This window comes from Ammospiza nelsoni, chromosome 9, assembly GCF_027579445.1.
Source record: "Ammospiza nelsoni isolate bAmmNel1 chromosome 9, bAmmNel1.pri, whole genome shotgun sequence".
Classification (NCBI taxonomy): Eukaryota; Metazoa; Chordata; class Aves; order Passeriformes; family Passerellidae; genus Ammospiza; species Ammospiza nelsoni.
In genome coordinates this window covers 13297930-13317477 of record NC_080641.1, presented here as the reverse complement: position 1 = coordinate 13317477, position 19548 = coordinate 13297930, and the positions used below count along the sequence as shown (strand labels likewise).

Sequence of the window (19548 nt, the reverse complement as noted above, 5' to 3'; positions counted from 1 at the left end):
TCCAATGGAACAGAAAAGGGAATAAAGACTCTGGCGGCTTTAGAGAGTGACAGCTTTCATCTTTGCTCTGCACTCTGAGGGATCAGCCTGCACTGCCATTCAGGAATGGCTTCCAGGGGGGCCAGGCAGCTCCAGCACTCAGCTGCACACTGTGGTACAACTGATCCAACAGCAGCATGGAACATAAGAGCAAGGGAAGCAGGTCTAATATGCATAGAGTTTATTTAGTACTTAAATTCTACAGCCAGAATGCAGCTTACTAGCCATTTTAACTTTCAGTTAAATGTCTAACAGAAATGACTAAAATTCCATAGTTTCAGTACAATGTACATCCAAAGCCAGACCAGGCAATGCCAAGACTCTTGGTTATTTCAAAGTAGTTCATATGCAAATAGAAAATTATATCCCACTCTTCAGTTAAAGGGACCATTGCACAACTAAAGGTGCACATATTAGAATAAAAACATTAGTCAATAATTTTTTACTCACTTTTTGTCAATTAAGAATCCCATTATTTCCATTGCTTTTAGCACTGCATGTACCTAAACTACTTTTTCCCTCAAGGAAAAAAACCATCAATCTTTAATTGCAGCTAACTAGGACAGCAAGAATATCACTTAAATTTGACAGCTTCATTTTTGTGATGCAGGTTTGAACTCAGTTTAAACTGCATCATTTGTAGAAAGTCTTTAGTATGCAATTGTCTGCATTGTGCATCTTTAATGTGTAATCAGCTAATTCAACACACTGACTTTGTTTCATTTTAATTATTGCAGTTTCCTGTGTGGTGCTAGGACACAGTCATCGAGGTTTACACAGATGTGCATCTCTCTCTGAATTTACACTTAATAAAGAAATTTATTTTGCACATACAGTCATATAAGAATACTAAGTATTCTTATGCTCTGTGTACAATTCTTCAGCCAGTGATGTTTTTACCAGAAGCTTAACAACAATTTTGTCCCCAAAGCTGATAAACCCTTCACGTAAAAATAATAACAATAGTATGCAAAGGAATTTTTCAAAGACTTTTTCATTTTGTTCCCTGTTTAGTGGCTTGTTTTTTTAACCAGTAGTCTAAAGTAACCCTTTGAGTTCCAAGTTGTGGAAGTCCCAGGGCATTGTCACTTAAGGCAAATTCTCTTGCAGCCATTGAAACAAGCTGTGCCTGCAGATGCAAGTGAGTGCCCCATCATTAAACAGGATCTAGCTTAAGGCACCCAAAGGGTTAACTATGTTTCTTTTTAACCATATTAAGGCTCCCCATCCAAACAGTTTTTTCATTGTGTACAATTTCACAGAAAGTAGCAGCAAGACAGTGCCTTTGTTACTGGATGGCACAAAGCCATGTTATGCTTAAGTTAATTAAACATGATATGGCAGTTAAAGTGTGGTTCTAATCTAGGGGAGGAAAAACCCAACCAAAATTAAGAACCTCAAGAATAGTCATTAAAAATTTCCATCTTTTCCCCCTAGCATTGTCTCCAAAACAAAGTTGTTTCTCTTAAAATATGCTTGTCCTGGGATGTAAATATTGAAATTTATCCAGTAGAAGATCTGAATACCTGCTTATCCATCTTAACTCCCAAGCTTCTAAGAAGCAGAAGAAGCTGGAAACAAACACTGAATTATTTAATGAAGCACACAGAGCTGTGAATGTGCCCATGTGTTGCTTCTTAAATACAGAATTATTTTTAAGGATTAGAACTGCACTTTTACAGGAGAATGAAAAGACATTTTATTTGTAACTAGTTGTGCTTAACTCTTAAGCTGGTAGCATTAGGAAAACAGCTACTTATATTCATTATTTGTTAATGAAGCAATTGTAAAAGTTCTCAACATACCACATATATATGCAAATACATATATACATTTAAACTCAAATTCAGAATGCAGAAATACCTAAAGAAACCACGCTTTGCAGTATCAGAATCATAAATCCAGATATGTAAGCACACATATTTAAAGACACCACACCTTCTGCTAAAATTAGCTTATCTTTTATGATTTCCCTCAGGGCAGCATACCCATAAAACACTGTCCTGGTCAGTGTTTCACCTTTTCCCCAGAACTCTTGCTCAGCCATTTGCACACCCCACAGTGTCACGGTAAGATGAAATCTCTATCAGCAAGAAAGTCATTAGAACAGCTGCTTACAGCAGCCTTTCTGTGCACTGCAAACCACTGCAGACAGCAAAATAAACCTAGAAACTGGGGGAATTTCATAGAAACTAAATAAAAGGGTTAAAAGCACAAGAAACTCAAATGATTCTTTACTTAGGTTTACTTCTATAGCCTTTTCTTTCAAGACTTTCTCTTGTCAATACTGCAAAGAAACTGCCTGTTTATTCAGAATATTAATTTAAAAGTTTTCCTAATTCTGCATGACAGCAGCTCGATACTATTTAAAAGAATGAAAAGTTTCAAATCACTGAAGTACTTCTAGAAAAAAACTTTACATTTGAAAAGCCAATTGTAATTGTTACTTTTTTCAAATAAAGCCATTCACAGGCAGATGTTGGATTTTTGTAATAAATAAAGTATACTTTTGTAACTGATTTTTACATTCAGTTTTACCAAAAATCTGACAGATACAACAAATTAGATGTTTTGTAAGAGATTTATATAATTAAAGAATAGAAAAAAGTATTCATTATTAGAAACATGAAATACTATGCCATCAGTTCTGGGGCAGGGAGCTAAGCAAGCACACTCAAGTGACAGCAAGAAGGCAGAAGAATAGGGGCAAAAATAAAAGAAAAAGGAATGGATGAGAGCTTGTGAAAAAAGATTCAAGTATAGGCCTGAGGTGACAAGATGGAAAAGGAGAAAAAACCCAACACTAACAGAGAAAAGAGGACAGCAAAAGAAGAAGAAACAAAACAAATGGAACCAAAACAAAAGCTTCTGTTATGGTGCCTGTGAGCTCAGGACGGGGTAAGCAGTATTTGCAATGCAGACAAAGATCTTTCTAGTGTTTTTACAGTCAGAGCCATTATTAAAATACATTTCCCAAACTGCTGGTGTGTTTTTAAGCCAAGAATATACTTTGTTGAACAGCCTTTTAAAGGCATACTCATCTATGGGCATCAGTTAACAACAGCAATGTGAAAAACCAACACAAACCTCCTTAAGACTTGTGTTTGACAAACAGGTTTAACAGTGGTTTTCAGCAGCAAGGTATTTTAGTGCCAGTTATTAGCAGCCCTCACACTAATAGTGGGCATTTAGACTGGCCCTGCTGACCTCAGAACTACACCTACCCTCAGACTTCTCCTTTTTGAAACAGAGGACTGCAATCTAATTCTACAAGCACCTCAAACTCTCCTACTCCTTGCTCCAGGTCTAAAATTCCTGACACAAAATTCTATTTCTTGGTAAAACTATTACTCTCATTATTGAATGTATTACTCAATGCTGATGTGATCACTGCATTATTTTTAAAAACTCGAGAGCCTCCTGCGATCTCCATGTCATTTATTGTGTCCCTTCCAAGAAGAAACCTGACCCTGGATGTTCAATCCTCACAAGAGGATGTTTCACTTCTGCTGTGCTTCCAACCACAACATGCTTTTCTTCTTTCTTAAAGCTAAAGTAAACACATTACAGTGTTCAATACCATAGTGTAAGCTCCAGAATTGTCAAGGGGGTCACAGAGAAATGGCAGTCAAACTGAAACCAGTAACTGTTAGCTATCAGGAAACCTGGAAAACCTGCATTTTTAGGAAACCTGCATTTCCCTGGTCTACAGCTGCACTCTGCATTTAGACCTTTTTTCATTCAGCATTTTGAATAAAATGAACTAGCTTTAAACTTGTCCCTGCTCAATGCTTACTGGTAAACTGCAGTGCACAATTATAGCCCCTTTTCTACTTTTCCAGTCAGTGTTCCTCCAATGCAATGACCATTACTGATTTGAAAGTCTCCTTTTTGGTGAAAGAGTAGGTTGTTTATTATACACTGAACTGAAGCTTAAGTGTATCAATTTTGTCTTAACTCACTTTTTAAATTCTTTTTCAAGCATTACAGTAATTATTGCCTCTTTACATGTCTGGAGTTGTTTGGGGAATTATCAGTTTAGTAGCTAAAGACCAGAAACAGGCCATGTTATGGCAAGTGAGTCATGCTGTCCCCTAAAATTCAGTGTATGGGCAGATAAAAAAGATCCTCTATGGACAAGGAATATGCAGCATCATTCCTCTATGCCCCTTAATAGAGGAGAATAGCAAGACCAGAAAGAAACTCCCAGAAAGAAAGGTCCACATAGTACAAAATTGCAGCTGTCAGCATTTACTTCAGTGCAAATCCTGAAGGAGGAGCAGATGGCAACGTGGTCTGACCAGTGCTGGTTTTACATCTCATAAACCACTGACCAGGTTTTCAGTCCAGAGTTACTACACATGTTCAGGAGCACATTCTGTACCCCAGCAGGGATGACCACCTTTTATCACTGGTCACAGCTATCCAGTGTCAACAGGTACAGGGACCTACAGTTTCTATCACTCCTACTGAAAAATTCATCTTTACCTCCACACTCTAGTTCAAGGAACTGCATTTTAAACTGTACTGCTTCCAAAGATGCAACACCACTATAACCATACATTCAATCTGTTAGTAACTACTCTAATTTTTATTTGCAATAAATTGACTTGAAAGTTACTTGAAACACCTGTTTTAAGTTTTCATTTTATATTTAGTCCAAAATACTTCCTATTACTTCACAAATACTACTGCAAATAAGAAAAAGTACTTGCAAAAGATACTCATCTATCAGTTATTCTTGACATCTCTAGCTTAGAAGGAAACACCCAATCAAATGTTTGACTATTGTGTCATTTAAAATGCATTACTATCAAACCCAACCCCAAAACATCAGTGCATTTACTGGAAATAATTATTAATATGTATTGAGCAAATGAGCTTACTCCCCATACTCATGGTGTTTGCTTAGATGCTAAAAATGATATGCAATTTTTCATGAGAAATGGCTGATTTTCTTTTTGCAAACACCAGAGTGCTGTGTCTCAGCTTTTGTAGGAACACTTGGTTTGTTCTAGAACTCACCAGAGGAGCTGGTGGCAGTCCTGTGTCCCCAAGCATTCTGTGAGAGCAGTGAGAATTCAGGAGTGACTTACATTCATGCTGGCTGAAAGGCAACACTCAACCCAGCAGTTCTGTCAGCCCTGCTCCATGTCAGGAAAGGCTTCCCTCTCTGGATTCATTATGCATTAAGGGAGAGTGGAAGGAAGTAGCAGAATACCTTCAGTAACATGTTACATCCTATTTTAGCACCAAAAGAGATATTCCAGCTACAAAATGCAAGCTTTGAATTTATCATCAATAGGAATGAGGCATAATGAAAAGTGTTACAAGTACCAAAAGTATAGTAAGAACTTCCATTTTACATTTAAAAGCTTGGGTTTTAGGCAGAAAAATATGGTCTGATGTGTCATTTACCATTATGGGTAAACATGATATTTTTATAAATCATAATTATTTTCAAATTAACACAAAATTTGCTGTTTAAAACAGTTTGTATTAGCTTAAAAGAGGCTGAAATATGTATGTTTTAGAGGAAGTTGTTAAAGCATCACTAAAAAAACTTTCAGATCTTGTAAGATTGATCTACTAAAGAGATCTTTTAACTTCCCCCCTATACACATAGAAAACACAGAATTAAATATATATACACACAAACTGCTATCAGTTTCTGTTCCAAAGTGGTAGAATACTCACTGGCTTTCTCCTTGTCACACTCTTACTATGAGACTAAAAATAAAAAATTTAAAAAAAAAGAATCCAGTTTCAATCACTTCCTAAACATGATTTTGTGAACATGAAGGAGGCAACTGTACAGTTCATAAAAGTTTTTAAGAATTGGTCACTATAAACTGGAGGTAGTTTTGAAATATGTTAGCTTGAATTAATTTATGAAATCAGAAGTAACACTAACCTACAAAAAGATTTCTAAAAATGAAATACTCTCCTGTTAGGAAGATTGTTTCTGAGTCATTGAATACATTCTTTTGAAAAAAAAAAATGTAGCTTTTGTTTCTGGTTGCTCCCACTCAGCTTTGCTGAGCAGGCCAAGACACATGCACTTGTTAATTTTGCTCACTGAAGGTGTGCTGATGCTTCTTGAAGTTGTGACAAGGACTGAATGTGACATCCCAGTCATTTCCAAGGTCTTTTTCTACTAAAAACAGTTTTTAGAACTTCCTGTAAAGTATTTTTAATTCTAAACTAGTGCTTCTGAAATGGTATTGTGCAGAAACTGCCCCCAATTTACCTAAAGAGATATTTCCTCCTGAAAACCCAGATGATAATCCAGAGAGAAAAAGATTAGCATGAGCTCTTGCACTTTCAGTTTTAGCAGTATAAAATGTCCCTGGGTAACTTTTACACTGTATCACAGTCACATGGTCTCAATACATACCAGAAAAAACTTCTTTTGTAGATTTTAACCATAGCCATGGAAACCACTGAACATTACTAACACTTAAAATACAAAGATTTAAAAAAGCCCAAAGAAAACTCTCTCTCAATGAAGCTGCTGGTAAACTGCTATTATTAAAAATACTAAGCCCATTTGTTTCCAGCTCCATTCTAGAAGTAATTAATGAATTTATTCTTGCAAATAAGCATTCCACAGCAATGGGGGAAATTAAAAATCTCTCCATATTTATAGTCTACTATAAATGAAATTAAATTATATACTATGTAACCCTGTAACCACTTTTAGCAAACTTCTCACTGTTATTCTAAATTGTGTGCAACAGGAAAAATAAAAAAAGAGATTCCTCATCTGCTTTTCTTGTTTTCCCTTCACAAAAAGTTAATAAAAATCACAAAACCATGAGGGTTGGAAAAGAGCTCTTAAGATCAAGTCCAACCATCAACCCAACACTGCCAGGTCCACCACAGAGCCATGTTCCTAAGCACCAGATCCACATGGCTTTGGGACATTTCCAGGGAAGGAGATTGCACCACCTCCCTGGGCAGCCTGCTCCAATTCTTGGCTGCAAACAGGATTTGAGGTTCAGCCTCCCCAGTGCCAAGTCAAGAGGAAGAACCCCTGCCCTGCTCCTGCTGCCCCTCTCTCTGATCCCAGCCAGGATGCCCCTGGCCTTGCTGCCCACCTGGGCACAGCTGGCTCCTGTTCACCCACTCCTGACCAGCATCCCCTTTTCCACAGGGCAGCTTCCCAGCCACTCTGCCCCAGCCTGGAGCATGACTGGGATTGCTGTGACCCAAAGGCAGGACCCAGCACTTGGGGCCACACTCAATCCATGGCCCCAGCCTGCCCAGATCCCTCTGCAGAGCCTTCCTGCCCTCCAGCAGATCAACTCAGCCTGGTGTCATCTGCAAACTGAGGGTGCTTTTGATCCCCTTGTCCAAATCAGCCATAAAGCTACTGAGCAGGACTGGCCCCAACAGGGAGCCCTGGGGAGCACTACTGGTGGCCAGCCAGCAGCAGGATGTGACTCAGGCCCCACCACTCTGTGCTCAGCCATCCAGCCAGTTTTTCAGCCAGCAAACAGTCACCTGTCCAACCACAGGCTCCTATCTTGTCAGACAGGAGAGAAACCGTGTCCAAGGCTTTGTGAAGCCCAGGCAGCCACATCCTCAGCCTCCACCTCATCCACCAGGGAGGTCACCATTCATAGCAGGAGATCAGGTTGGTCAGGCAGAACCTGCCTTTCACAAAGCCATGCTGGCTGGGCCTGGTCCCCGGCTGTCCTGCACGTGCTGTGTGATCCAGATGTCCCACATCCCTCCCTGGCACTGAGGGCAGGCTGACAGGCCTGTGGCTTCCTGCATCCTCCTTCCAATGGGTGTCACACTGGCCAACCTCCAGTCAACCTGAGACCTCCCTGGTTAGCCAGGACTGATGATAAATGGTGGAGAGCAGCTTGGGTGGATTCCATCAGACCCCAGGGACCTTGGAACACTTAAGTGGAGGAGTAGGTCACTGTTTCCTCCTGAATTACAGGGACCTCATTTTGTTCCTTGTCTCTGTCTTCCCAATGACAGCTGGTCTGACTATTAAAGACTGGGGCAAAGAAGGCATCAAGCATCTCAGCCTTCTTCCCATCCTTTATGGCAATGCTTCCCCTCACCTGCAATAAAGGATGGAGATTCTCTCCTTGGTTCTCCTTTTCCTGCTGATGTATTTGTAAAAACACTTTTTGTTATCTATTTCAACAGTGGCCAAATTATTTTCTAGCTGGGGTTTCACTTTCCCAACCTTCCTGCATAACCTAACAACATCCTTGTAGTCCTCAAGAGCATCCTGCCCCTTCTTCCAAAGGTCTTTTTTCCCTGAGTTCCAGTGACAGCTCCCTGTTCAACCAGGCCAGTCTTCTTCCCCACTGGCTCATCTCTCAGCACATGGGACAGCCTGCTCCTCCTTTTTTAAGATCCTTGAATAATGTCCAGCCTTCCTGCATCGCTTTCCATTCAGGAGTGTTTGCAAGGGACTTTCTCAGTCCTAAAAGGCCAAGGTCTGAACTCTGGGGCTCCTCAGCTCCCTCTACACTCTCCTCAATGACTCCAAAGTGGTGCTCAGGGCCCTGGAGGTGACCACCTGCTCCTGCCACTGCTGGTCTGTGCTGCTGCTGAAGTCCTGGGGGACAGGAAGCTGGACATCCTGCAGTACAGCCCTGCTCCTGGGGCTGGTGGAGGCAGCACATCCTCAGCAGGTGCTGGGCCTGCTGCTGCAGCAGGGGTACCTGCAGCAGAGGAACTCCAAAGTCCATGAGGAGCTGGACAGCACTGTGGTCCTCTTCACTTACCCTGCTGAGGAGCTGGATGTGGCCAAGATGGTGTCTGGGCTGACTCCAGCAGTGGTGGAGAGCAGGAGCAGGGTCCAGCATGCTGACACAAAGTGTTTGCTGTGGTGGTGTTTCCTTGGGCCTAGGCAAAACCACCCTTCTCCTCAAGGCAGTGGATGCTGTGGAGCTTGAGGACAACAGGGATGGGGTGATTGATGTGCTGCAGGCCAGGCTAGCCAGGAAGACTTTGGTGAAGCTCAGGGACCAAGGGTTTGTGAAGTACACTGTGGTCCTGCCACCATCCCATCATAACAGGGGGTCCTGTTCACCCCTGGGACAGATCCAGAGTGGCTGGTGCTGGCCCACAGCACTCAGAGCCCAGTTCCTGTGGTTATCACACCAAGGATGATGCTCTCTGGAGCTCCAGCTCACACAGAGCCCAGGCTGGTCAGGGAATGAATCCAACTAGAGTGTGAGTGTGTGTACAGGAATAAACCAGCTGCCTTGGGAAAAGGAGGGTGCTGGAAACCAGGAAGGTGGCTGAGGAGTGGAGATCCCTTTCTGAAGGAGCATGGAGCAGGGCTGCCAGCTGTGCTGCAGGACTCTGAAGGGCAATGTGACTGCACTGCCAGCCATTACCAGGAGTGTCCAAATGCACAGTGTGCTGCTGCATGGCGCCAAGTCCCAGGGTGACAGCGGTGACATGTGGCTGCCTCCTCCAATGGCAGAGGGATCACTGGCTACTGACAGTTTGACACCAGAGATGCCAGCACTGAGTTTCTCTGTTAGATTTGCATGAGACTGAAGTTCTGTCCAACCCTACAAACACCTTAGTGAGAAGCTCTAGTCAGAGATGCTTGAAGTGCCACCACCTCCTGTAACATTCTGATATGTATACAATATGCCATGAGCTAATAAAGTATATTTGGCTGGGAGTTCCCAGGGTGAAGTCTGTTGCCAGCAATGGACCCACTGGGAAGAGCAGATGCCTACAAATGTTAAATCAGATCCAAAGTGAAGTTTCTAAGGACATCCAAAGCTCCTGTGTCAAAGCCACAGATATCCAACATGCCTCTGTCGTCCGGGTCCGCGATCGTGAAACCGTGGGAGGTCATCCCACAAACCACCAGCTTTGCAGGAATGCCCATTTTCTAGAGGGAGGAGAGCAAAAAATATCAGAAAACATCAGAAAAATATCAGAAAATCTAGAATAAAAAACGTGCACATATACAGTAATTTAAATATGCCAGAGGGCCAAATCTTGCTTGCATAAGGCACTGTCTGAAGAGGAATGCCAGAATCAGAACTGCAGGGTGCCTGTCAGCACTGGAATGGCAGCTAACCTCAACTAAGGAAACCAAACTACAGACTTCTGGTATTCATTTCAACAGGGTGGAAACTATGTAATGATTCAAGTCCATACACCCATGTCTGACAAACATATTTTTGGTAAGTTTATTTAAAGCATAAAGGATTGTTTGCTGAATAAATAAGCAATGTTCTTGGAGAAGGCATTCTTGTCTGTTCTATTGTAATATTAGGAAGCTGTACAGCTTAGAGCAGTCCCTTTAAAACACAATAGGCTTTCTTCACAACATACTGTCACCTCATCCTCCTGACATTTGTCTTTAGTACTTCATTGAAACATTTTGACATCTACTGCAGACAAAGCTGAACTTAGTTCTGAGAGTCAAATATCATTCTGTAACAATTATAAAAACTTATCCCATCAATTATTCATAGGATTTAGAAATTCATGCAGTCCCTGAGTAACAAAATTTCATGAACATTGGAGCACACCAAGCAGGGGAGGCTAATTACAAATCCTTTTAGCAATTCTGTGGTTTTAAATACACACAATTAGTGCAATATGTGCACTAATTCTGCCTAACTGCAGGCTTGGTAAGATTTTAACAATATATAACTATTTACTGAAGAAAGCCACACCCAGTCCAATCTCTAAAAGATTTTTAGAGCTGATACTTACTTTGTACAGTATTTATTAATCATAAAGAGTCAGAAGCATATTTACCTCTCTGTACTCTCTAAGTGCCACTGCAGGAGGAGTATTCCCAGCAAAGGTCTCATTATCAGTAAATACAATGAAGACATCAGCAGCTGTCTGAGTTTTTTGAGCCCATATCATTGGAAGGGAACAATCAGTGGTACCCACTGGAATCTTATGGAGAAAAAAATAAATATACATGGAACACATTAATACAGAAATTAACAAATCATGGGAAAATTTCTTTTGATGTAAGCTTCATGTCTTACAATTACTACACAAAGAGGCTTCTTTGTTAAACTTGTTCATTTTATCTCAGTTTGTCCAAGACTTATTTTTTTGAGTTTTTTAAAACATTCTTTTCAAGCCAACTCATTGTGACATAGCACTGACATTCTAAATTGCAGTGTTTAATATTCAGCAAATGAAATAACAATGTTTGCTGGGCTTTCTCTAAATAAAATGCACCAAAAAAATCTAATCGTGTACTAGAGCTACACAGATTAAACAAGGTAGTAGGATTGATTACAAAGAAAATACAATGTAACTGCTGAGACTTTTTTTTTTACATACTTCATACATTTTCACTAAAACTTGAGGTAAGGTCATGTCAGCTGTCACTGGACACGGGACCATTTCATGTGAAAAGGCAACAATTTGGGAATCCTTCTCAGTCCGTGCCACAACCTGAGAAAGAGGGAGAAAAGAGTGAAAATAATTCAGTTACATTATTCTGAATTTTTAATGTCTGAACTGAGCCATTACCTACCGCAACAGCACGACAAATGCTTTTGTATTGAAATCATCATGGCTGCTCATAAACAGTAATGGTTCACTTTACGCTTTAAAAATTCTGTAAATAAATATTCTGTAAATAAACACTGCAAAAAGAGCTGAACAACTGCTCTAATTACTGTAACCAAAGATACTTCCATTTTCTTCCCTCCCCTCTGACATAAAACCTTAACTATTTTTAAGGGCCAACAAAAGTTCAATTCCTCTGCAATAAAAGAATGCAACACAAGAAGCTTTAGAATACTAAACTGAGGGGAAAGTGATTGTGAATAAAGGCCACATTGACAACTCAAACAGACATGAAAATTATCCCAATATTTCTTAATCGAATCTGTGTATTTCTATGAATGCTTCTGAAAAAATTTAAACGTGTAAGATAAAGTTATCATTTTTTACTTATAGTAAGCCATTTTATTATGGCTAAGATACGTGAAAAAGCTGCCCTGACCACTTTGATTTACAACAGAAACCAACTTCTTCAAACTGATGTTTCTGAATATGGTTGCTAGGAGCTTTCAGCAATGAGGCACCAGGTCACACCTCCTGTACCCAAAAAATATTATATCTGAGTTTCCTCTTGGTTTCTAACCAGCTTTAGAGCACCTTTCTATCAAAAAAGCAATTCAAGCTGAAAACAGTTATAAATAAAAGAAATTGAAAGCCTCACCATACACATTACTGCTGCAACCGTGCTGGCATTGAGCACACTGCCCAAAACCTTTTGTGTCATTGATGCACTAACATCAACTGCAATTACAATGCGTTTTCCTGTTGGTTCCAGTGTCTGAAAAAATAAAAGACAAAAATATCATAGGTACACATAATTTATATATTCATTTCTTCTTCTGCTTTCACTCCTAAAGAGGGCATTTTTTCCACTTTCTGGGTAACATCAGGACAGTGCTGTTGCCAAAGTTTCAGAATTGCTACCAACCCCAGGAACTGTTCCCGATAAGCTTTCAGAAAACACAACTCTTAGAAAGCTTAACAAATTTGAGAACTATTATTACCTTGAAAGCTTTGTAAAATGAGGCATCTAAAGCTTCTAAAATGTCTTCATCAGGACGCCACAAAAGCTTCCCTCTGTTTCCATGTCCAGCTTTGTAGGTTTCTAATGCAACCAAAATATGGAAGGGATGTATTCTACCCTACAGGTACAAATCAAAAATAAGGACATGAAAATTTCACCTCCTTAAAAAAAAGTAACAAACTAAAAAGAAATTAAAATAAGTTCCTGCTACAAAAAAAATCACTGGTTTAGTATATGGTTACTTTAAATTTGTTAAACCTAAAGAGTTCATGCAGTTACACAGCTGTTGGATGAACCGATACTTGTGGGTTACTGATAATGGACCCCACTCCCTCTCAAGAATCCTCTAATTAACACCAAATGGGATGCCATCACCAAAATTCTGGTAAGATTTTGCAGCTCTATGATTGTCCAGTGCTATTTTCCATCACAGGCTTACAGTAAAACAAAGTCCCTGCTCAGCTGAAGAGAAAGGAGCTGAGCAAGGAAAAGAACCAACTTAAAACTAACTTTATACAAGATACAGTAACACTGGATAATAAATTATTTTTGGAACATAGCATTCATTTTTCTCATGCTATAAAACACTCCAAATTTTTTTGTCTTTCCATGTATAAACTTAACTTATATAACCATATCAACATTTTGTTATCTTTATCCAGTAGGGGTGTTTCAGTCCTTAATCACTGCCAGCATCAAAACTCAGTAAATCTGAATGCTTGTGCATGGTCTATCTTCCATCAAGGTATTGCACCATAATCTTTGCTCTCCCTTCTCCAGGAAGTATCCAGAGAAAAGGAATTGCAATAGGATGGGGGAAAAAGGACTTCTGTTGTGCTCAATTCAGCTCTAGTGCTGAAGAATTTCAGTGTCCTGATCATTATCTTCCCAGCTCACAAAACTGCTGCTCAAGACACTCATCCTCTCTCCCTTTGACTAAATCTCTGAAAATGCTATTCTCTCTTTGGAAAACTCTTTTTTCCCCTCTTACTTTCCTCCCACTTGGATGGACAATAAAGCAATCAGAAAAGAGCAATGTCCCCTTGCCCATCTTGTTTTTCCCCTCAGCTGCTATTCTATTTTTTTAAGTCACTTAAGAATTATAAGACTCAGAAGAAATTGATGAACCCAACTAGCAAAGCTTGCCACAGCCCTCACTTAAAAGATCCAATAGCTGCCAGTACACTTATTTTATCTGAATGTTTCAGAAAGCAGGTGGGGAATCAAATGAGAAATTATAAACAGAAGTTTTAAAATAAAGTTGCAGGCATTAAACTGCAGTTTTTAAATAGAATACACTTACATAACTAAACATTAAAAATCAAAATCCACAAGGGCTGGCACTGATTATGAAGTTCTCACCTTTTTTAGCAGTTTCTCATTTCTCAGTTTTTCACATACTATTGCCACTTCTGAACCTCGTGGTTCAAGCACTGAATTTGCTGACAGCTTTCCTAAGTTTCTCAACAATACAGAAATAGGCATTTCCTTGAGTAATGCCTTCCAAACCTATGATGAAAGAGAAGGGAAACACAGAAAGATGAGATTCTCAAAGCACAAGAATTGTTAGCTGTACATTGAATAAGTCTATTTTAAAATAAATGTACACATTATATTAAGGTCTTAATTATTTTAAATTAACTATTTGGGTAAACAACTTGAAAAACAGTGTAAGGGCTATTTTGAAAAGAAATCTAGACTTAAGACTGAACAGCATTACTCACTGTAGAGAATTCATACCTCTGAGGAGAATTTGACTAAGGAAGTTACCTACCTCTTTAGATTTCAGATGGTTTGTCAGGAGGTGCTCTCTAACTAGACCATACTCCTCTATCAAATGAATAACTTCCAATTCATCTTTTGTGCGTTTGACTTTCTCCACAGCCTCTAGATACTTCAAGAGTTTTTCAGTCTCAGCAGAAACTGCTTTCTCTTTATAAGCTTCTTGGACATCTTTCCACCCCTTGGTAATATACTTAGTGACTATAGCAATTCCTGATGGAAAAGAAAACCATTTCTCAAGCAGGATTACCATTTGTATACTGGATTTTATCATTCTAGCATGCAAATCAATTAGCAGGTTTCATTCTCAGACCTACCAAACTCCTACTGAAAAGGTCAGCCACACACAATTCAGAGCAGTACTTTTAATTAGTGTATTCATCTCCTTAGAACTAAGGAGCTTCATGTATTTGCTACATTGCCCACAGAAGCTGTGGCTGCCCCATCCCTGGAAGTGTCCAAGACAAGGCTGGATGGAGCTCTGAGCAGCCTGGGCTAGTGGGAGGTGTCCCTCCCCATGGAAGAAGGGCTGGAACTGAATCATCTTTATGGTCCCTCCCAACCCAAACCATTCTAGTATTTTAAGATTTGAAGTCAACAGATCTTCCCACATAACAAATAAGGGTTATTTCATCATTTGTAGCCAAATAGGAACAAAATGAGGGGGTTATTTCGTCTTCCCTTGGCATATGAAAGAAAATAATGAACAAACCCTGTTTACCTTGAAGATAAACAGGTCTGGTTTTTGATAGGATCACCCTCATTTTTAAGATGCAATTTACAGGATATCCTCACTAAGAGGATAAGCTCTGTTTACCTTGAAGGTGTTTTTTTTATATGATTACCCACATTTTTAAGATGCAATTTACAGGATATCCTCACTAAGAATTCATCTACAATGAAACTCAAGTTTCCAAAAATACTTCCACGGTAAATATAAAAGGTTTAAAACACAGTATTTTCAGGTAAATAAAAATTTATTACCTTCACTGGCAGGTTTTAGGTGGGACAACCTCAGAAGATCTTTATGAGACCAACCACTTCTTTGCTTATATTTTGTAACTGCTAAAGCAAGAGCCATGCCATTCTTTCCATTGTACCAATCTGCAACAGCTTTCCTCAGAGCACGGCCCCACATGCCACATTTCATGCCCTCCTTCAGATCTTTTTTAAACTGGATGAAAGTAAAGAGATGGGTTGGTATGCAACACACCTCGGGGACAGCTTTAAACGCCGCTTGTTTTGTTTTGGCATCAGAGCACTGCGAGCAAACGGCGAGGGCAAAGAGCAGGGGCTCCTGTTTTGCCGCTCTGCCCTCTTGACTAAAGGCTTTGATTTCTTCCACAACTTGGCAGCCTCTGCCCTCTTCAATGAGCCTCAGCAAAGCTTCGGCGTTCTCAAAGCCCAGCTTGTGCTCCTTGACGTGGTAGGCGCTGCCCTCGGAGCCGAAGCACAGGAAGTGCTGCAGCCGGGTGCTGTCCGTGAGGTCCCAGGCGGCACCGCCGGGCCCCGGCGCCTCGCTCGGGGGCTGCGCTGGGCTCTCCTCCGCCTGCATCCTTCACACTGCCGGGCTCTGCTGCAACAGCAACACCTTTCATTAGCAACTGCGCTTCACTGCTCTTTCAGCAAAGTAAACACACGGGGTCTATGAGCTTGTCATCTTAAGCTTTCATTCATGAATTTAAGTATACTCCAAGTGTCCCATAATACACATTATTTAGGGGAAAAGAAACAAAAAACTCTCTAAGTTATAACAGTGACTAACTTACTTCTTAAAAACCAACTCAGAAACTATTTAACCCCAGTAAGTGGCACACAAAAACCACCGGGGCCTTTCTGGCTCACTGCGACCCTGAGAAAGTCTCTTTTCCCAGCCTGAGCACTTGAAGAATGAGTCAGAGCTCTTCAATGCCCGGTCTCAAGGTTGTTTATTGCGTCTTATCTATAAAAAATTTTCTCCTGCCCTGCTGGGGTCTGTCCTGCAGGACAGTCCCACAAACACTGTGTAGAGGGATAGAATATAAGTAAATAAAGGTAGTATAGAAAGTAATTTTACCCCCAGAAGAGTTGCAGCTGGGTTAATGATTAAAGATTAGGAGCAGGCCTGTTGTTAACAGGCTGCAGCTGTAGCCAATAAGAAGAGTGTTATAAAAGAGTGGATTGGTTGGCTGAGGGAAGAACTGGAGTCAGTGGCTGCTGTGAGGACAAGGAAGAGTCAGTGCTTGCAGGAGCTGCCTATGAGAAACATCAAGGAGGTATGAAACTCTAACAATATGGAACCTTTGCACTATAATCACAACAACATTGCCTGCCCCTGGGGCAGTGTTACGTCTTTATACTAAAAACTATGTGTACAGTATTTACAATAACTTTCCAATACCTCTCATCTATGTTAGACAGTGAGCTTCTGCCCTAAACCAATCTAAATCTTTCAGAGCAAAACAATTTATTGCCCTCTTATCAGAAGAAATGAGCTTCTTCCCACTTTGAAGGAAGAAGTTAAGATTAAGAAGTTGACACAGACAAGATAGAATCCTGTGTTTGAAAGGAATTTATGTATCATGTATGAAGTGCATGAATATACAACAGGCTCTTGTTTTTAAGCATCCCTTTTTGGGCCCGTGCTGCCCAGAAAAAGGTACCTGGATGTCCCTAACTCTTTGTCTTTATTGTCTCATATTGTCCTAATTCAATTTGTCCAAATTATCATTACTCTAATTGTATTACTATTTTTATAACCATTTTATTACTATTAAGCTTTTAAACTTTTAAAAACAAGTGATTGGCATTTTTCACATATATTACATCACTTTTTTAGGTAGTTTTTTATATTGCAGACTAAGTGGCTCAAAATTCAGATCTTGCCCTGCTCTGTTTTGCTTAAGAATTGTTAATATCAACCAACTGAAGAAAAATGGGGCTGAAATGAACAACTAAGATATGGAAAAAGTGTAAAATTGGAAGACTTTGTGGGAGTTTATAGATGGTAGGTTTCAGTGACTAAGCAGCTCAAGAACAAATTATCTTTGCTACAGGCTCAAATAGTCTACTGCTCAAAGTAAGAGCCAAGAAAACAGGGACATTTTGGATTCTGTACTGCTTTACACTTGAAGGTAAGAAGCAAAAATCAGCACAAAAAATCACAATCATTCAGGTCTTTCTATTTATACACTCCTGAGCTGCAAGAGAGCTGTAATACTTGTAGGGCAACACCACTGGTCTTACTTGGAGAATATCCAGCACAGCAAAAATCAAGCCAGGACAGTTAAAATGAAGCAAATGCAGGTGAAATGAAATTAGCAGGGTGAGGGTAAGCAAATTCCTCATCACCACTACTTTCAAAACATTAATAGCACAATAATAAACTTAGTTTACTCAGTTCTCACTAAATAAGAAAATTACACTGAATAGCACCAAGTGCTCCTACTGAAAGCTAAAAAGGCAGAACCATTAGTCCACTCCATTAAACTTCACACAAGCCTTAAAATACAGGGACTAAAGTCTGAGCCCACACAAATGATATTTCAAACATTTTTAGTTTTCAAGAATTGCAGCTAATCTACTTTTGACTTTTTTTGCTTGTCTACTTTTGACTTTTTGCTTGTTCAGAGAGTGAAGACAAATAAAAGCCATTTGCTCCATTTACCAGGATAAGGTAGCACAAAAAAATGTCACTAATGTAGGCAGAGGGGTTCGCTCCCACTCAGTTTCAGTAAGTAACATTGATTTACTAACAACTTCCCTACTTCTTTGACAGAGAATTTCCCCTTTTCTGCAAGCAACTAGAAATGCACCTTTCCTCTGATTTTGCACATCTGCACTAATCTGCACCCAGAATTAAACAGCCATCATCAGTGCTCCCATTACACTCTACAAACTGATAAAATCATAATAATAGAAGCTGTATGCTGGCACCTGGTTTAAGAAAGTAGGTTTCATTGGAAGTTAATAAGAAATATCTTTCATTGTATTATTTACAGCATTGGTGCTCAGCTAAAATTATATATTCTAAGCATGTTTCCTGACAAGCCTACTTAAATACACATCATGTTGAACTGACTTTTTCCCTTACATCTGAAGCATGCAAATACACTGAAAATAACAAGGGTGGTATTCCCCTTCCATGAATACCAGACCAGGACTTTTTCATGTCTAAAGAAATTTTATTTCAATACAGTTCCATCAGCTCATTTCATTACACAGTTGATAATGTTTCATAATAAACACAGAAAACCCAAACAAAAAATCTTGAAATCACAGTAAGCATCCATTTAGTTATCAGAAAAAAAAATGGCACATGAAAGATACTGAGAAACACCATTATCTTAAACACCATTATCTTAAAGGAAAAAAAAAATGGGAAGCATGAAGGATCACCCATGGACAACAAGATGTCCATGTATATAAAATACTGAGAATGATTTCTTGCTGTAGCTTTCATAGAGGGAAATTGGTAGCAAGAAAACTCTTATTGATATTAACAATGGATAATTTTTATGTCTACTTTTGTATGGACCAGGCTATTCATGGACTCACAACATTGGCAAGAGGCATACACCTGCATCCGTATAATTCTGACACAAACCCATAATAGAAAAGATAGTTTCAAATAGTTTTTCTGACACTTAGCTTCTTAATTTGCTTTCTTAGGAAAGAAAGCATAAGCTTATAGCTTATGCTATAAGCTACCAACCCAGATTCTGTTACAATTTCTAACAACTGTCTAATGTAAATTGTAAATTCTTAAAAATAAGCCTGTATTTTAAAAATTACTTTTGAAATCAACAATAGCTGATGCAAACCACCAGTCTTACTACTAAGCAGTCGCAGTAAAAGGATCAGATTTACATTTCACCAGAGTTACTGGAAAAGCACTTATTCATAGTTGAGCTGCTCAACTCATTTTTAACCCTGTATTACATCCCAGCCTCAAGAGTTCCCAAAGCTTTTCCCTTCCTTGGACCCATCTCTCTCCTCTGCCCAGACCTAAAGCTTATTTTTTTTAATACCTGTACAACAGAGACAACTTTACCCTAACAGGTGTATAAATGCAGATGCTCACTTAACATATGCTCTGCTATAAGCCTACTCTTCACCTGCTGAGCTGCAGTAGGTAACTTGAACATAAAACACCTGTGGAGGATTTTTCAACAATATTCTGG

At 39.6% G+C, this 19548-nt stretch overlaps 1 protein-coding gene across 2 annotated transcripts; it reads right to left on the bottom strand.

Moving 5' to 3' along the window:
• Positions 1 to 205: 205 nt before the first annotated feature.
• Positions 206 to 16275, bottom strand: RO60 (Ro60, Y RNA binding protein). 2 transcript variants are annotated; one of them, XM_059478003.1, is made up of 9 exons: positions 16156 to 16275; positions 15371 to 15962; positions 14379 to 14599; positions 13967 to 14113; positions 12585 to 12722; positions 12242 to 12358; positions 11353 to 11466; positions 10807 to 10953; positions 206 to 9925 (listed from the first exon to the last, which is right to left on the bottom strand). In XM_059478003.1, exons 2-9 carry the CDS (start codon positions 15939 to 15941, stop codon positions 9773 to 9775), a joined length of 1608 nt encoding a protein of 535 aa, XP_059333986.1. In that variant the 5' UTR covers positions 15942 to 15962; positions 16156 to 16275; the 3' UTR covers positions 206 to 9772. The 2 variants fall into 2 exon arrangements, with proteins under 2 accessions (XP_059333986.1, XP_059333987.1); XM_059478004.1 differs by lacking the exon at positions 16156 to 16275 and having other exon boundaries at positions 15600 to 15783.
• Positions 16276 to 19548: the final 3273 nt, after the last annotated feature.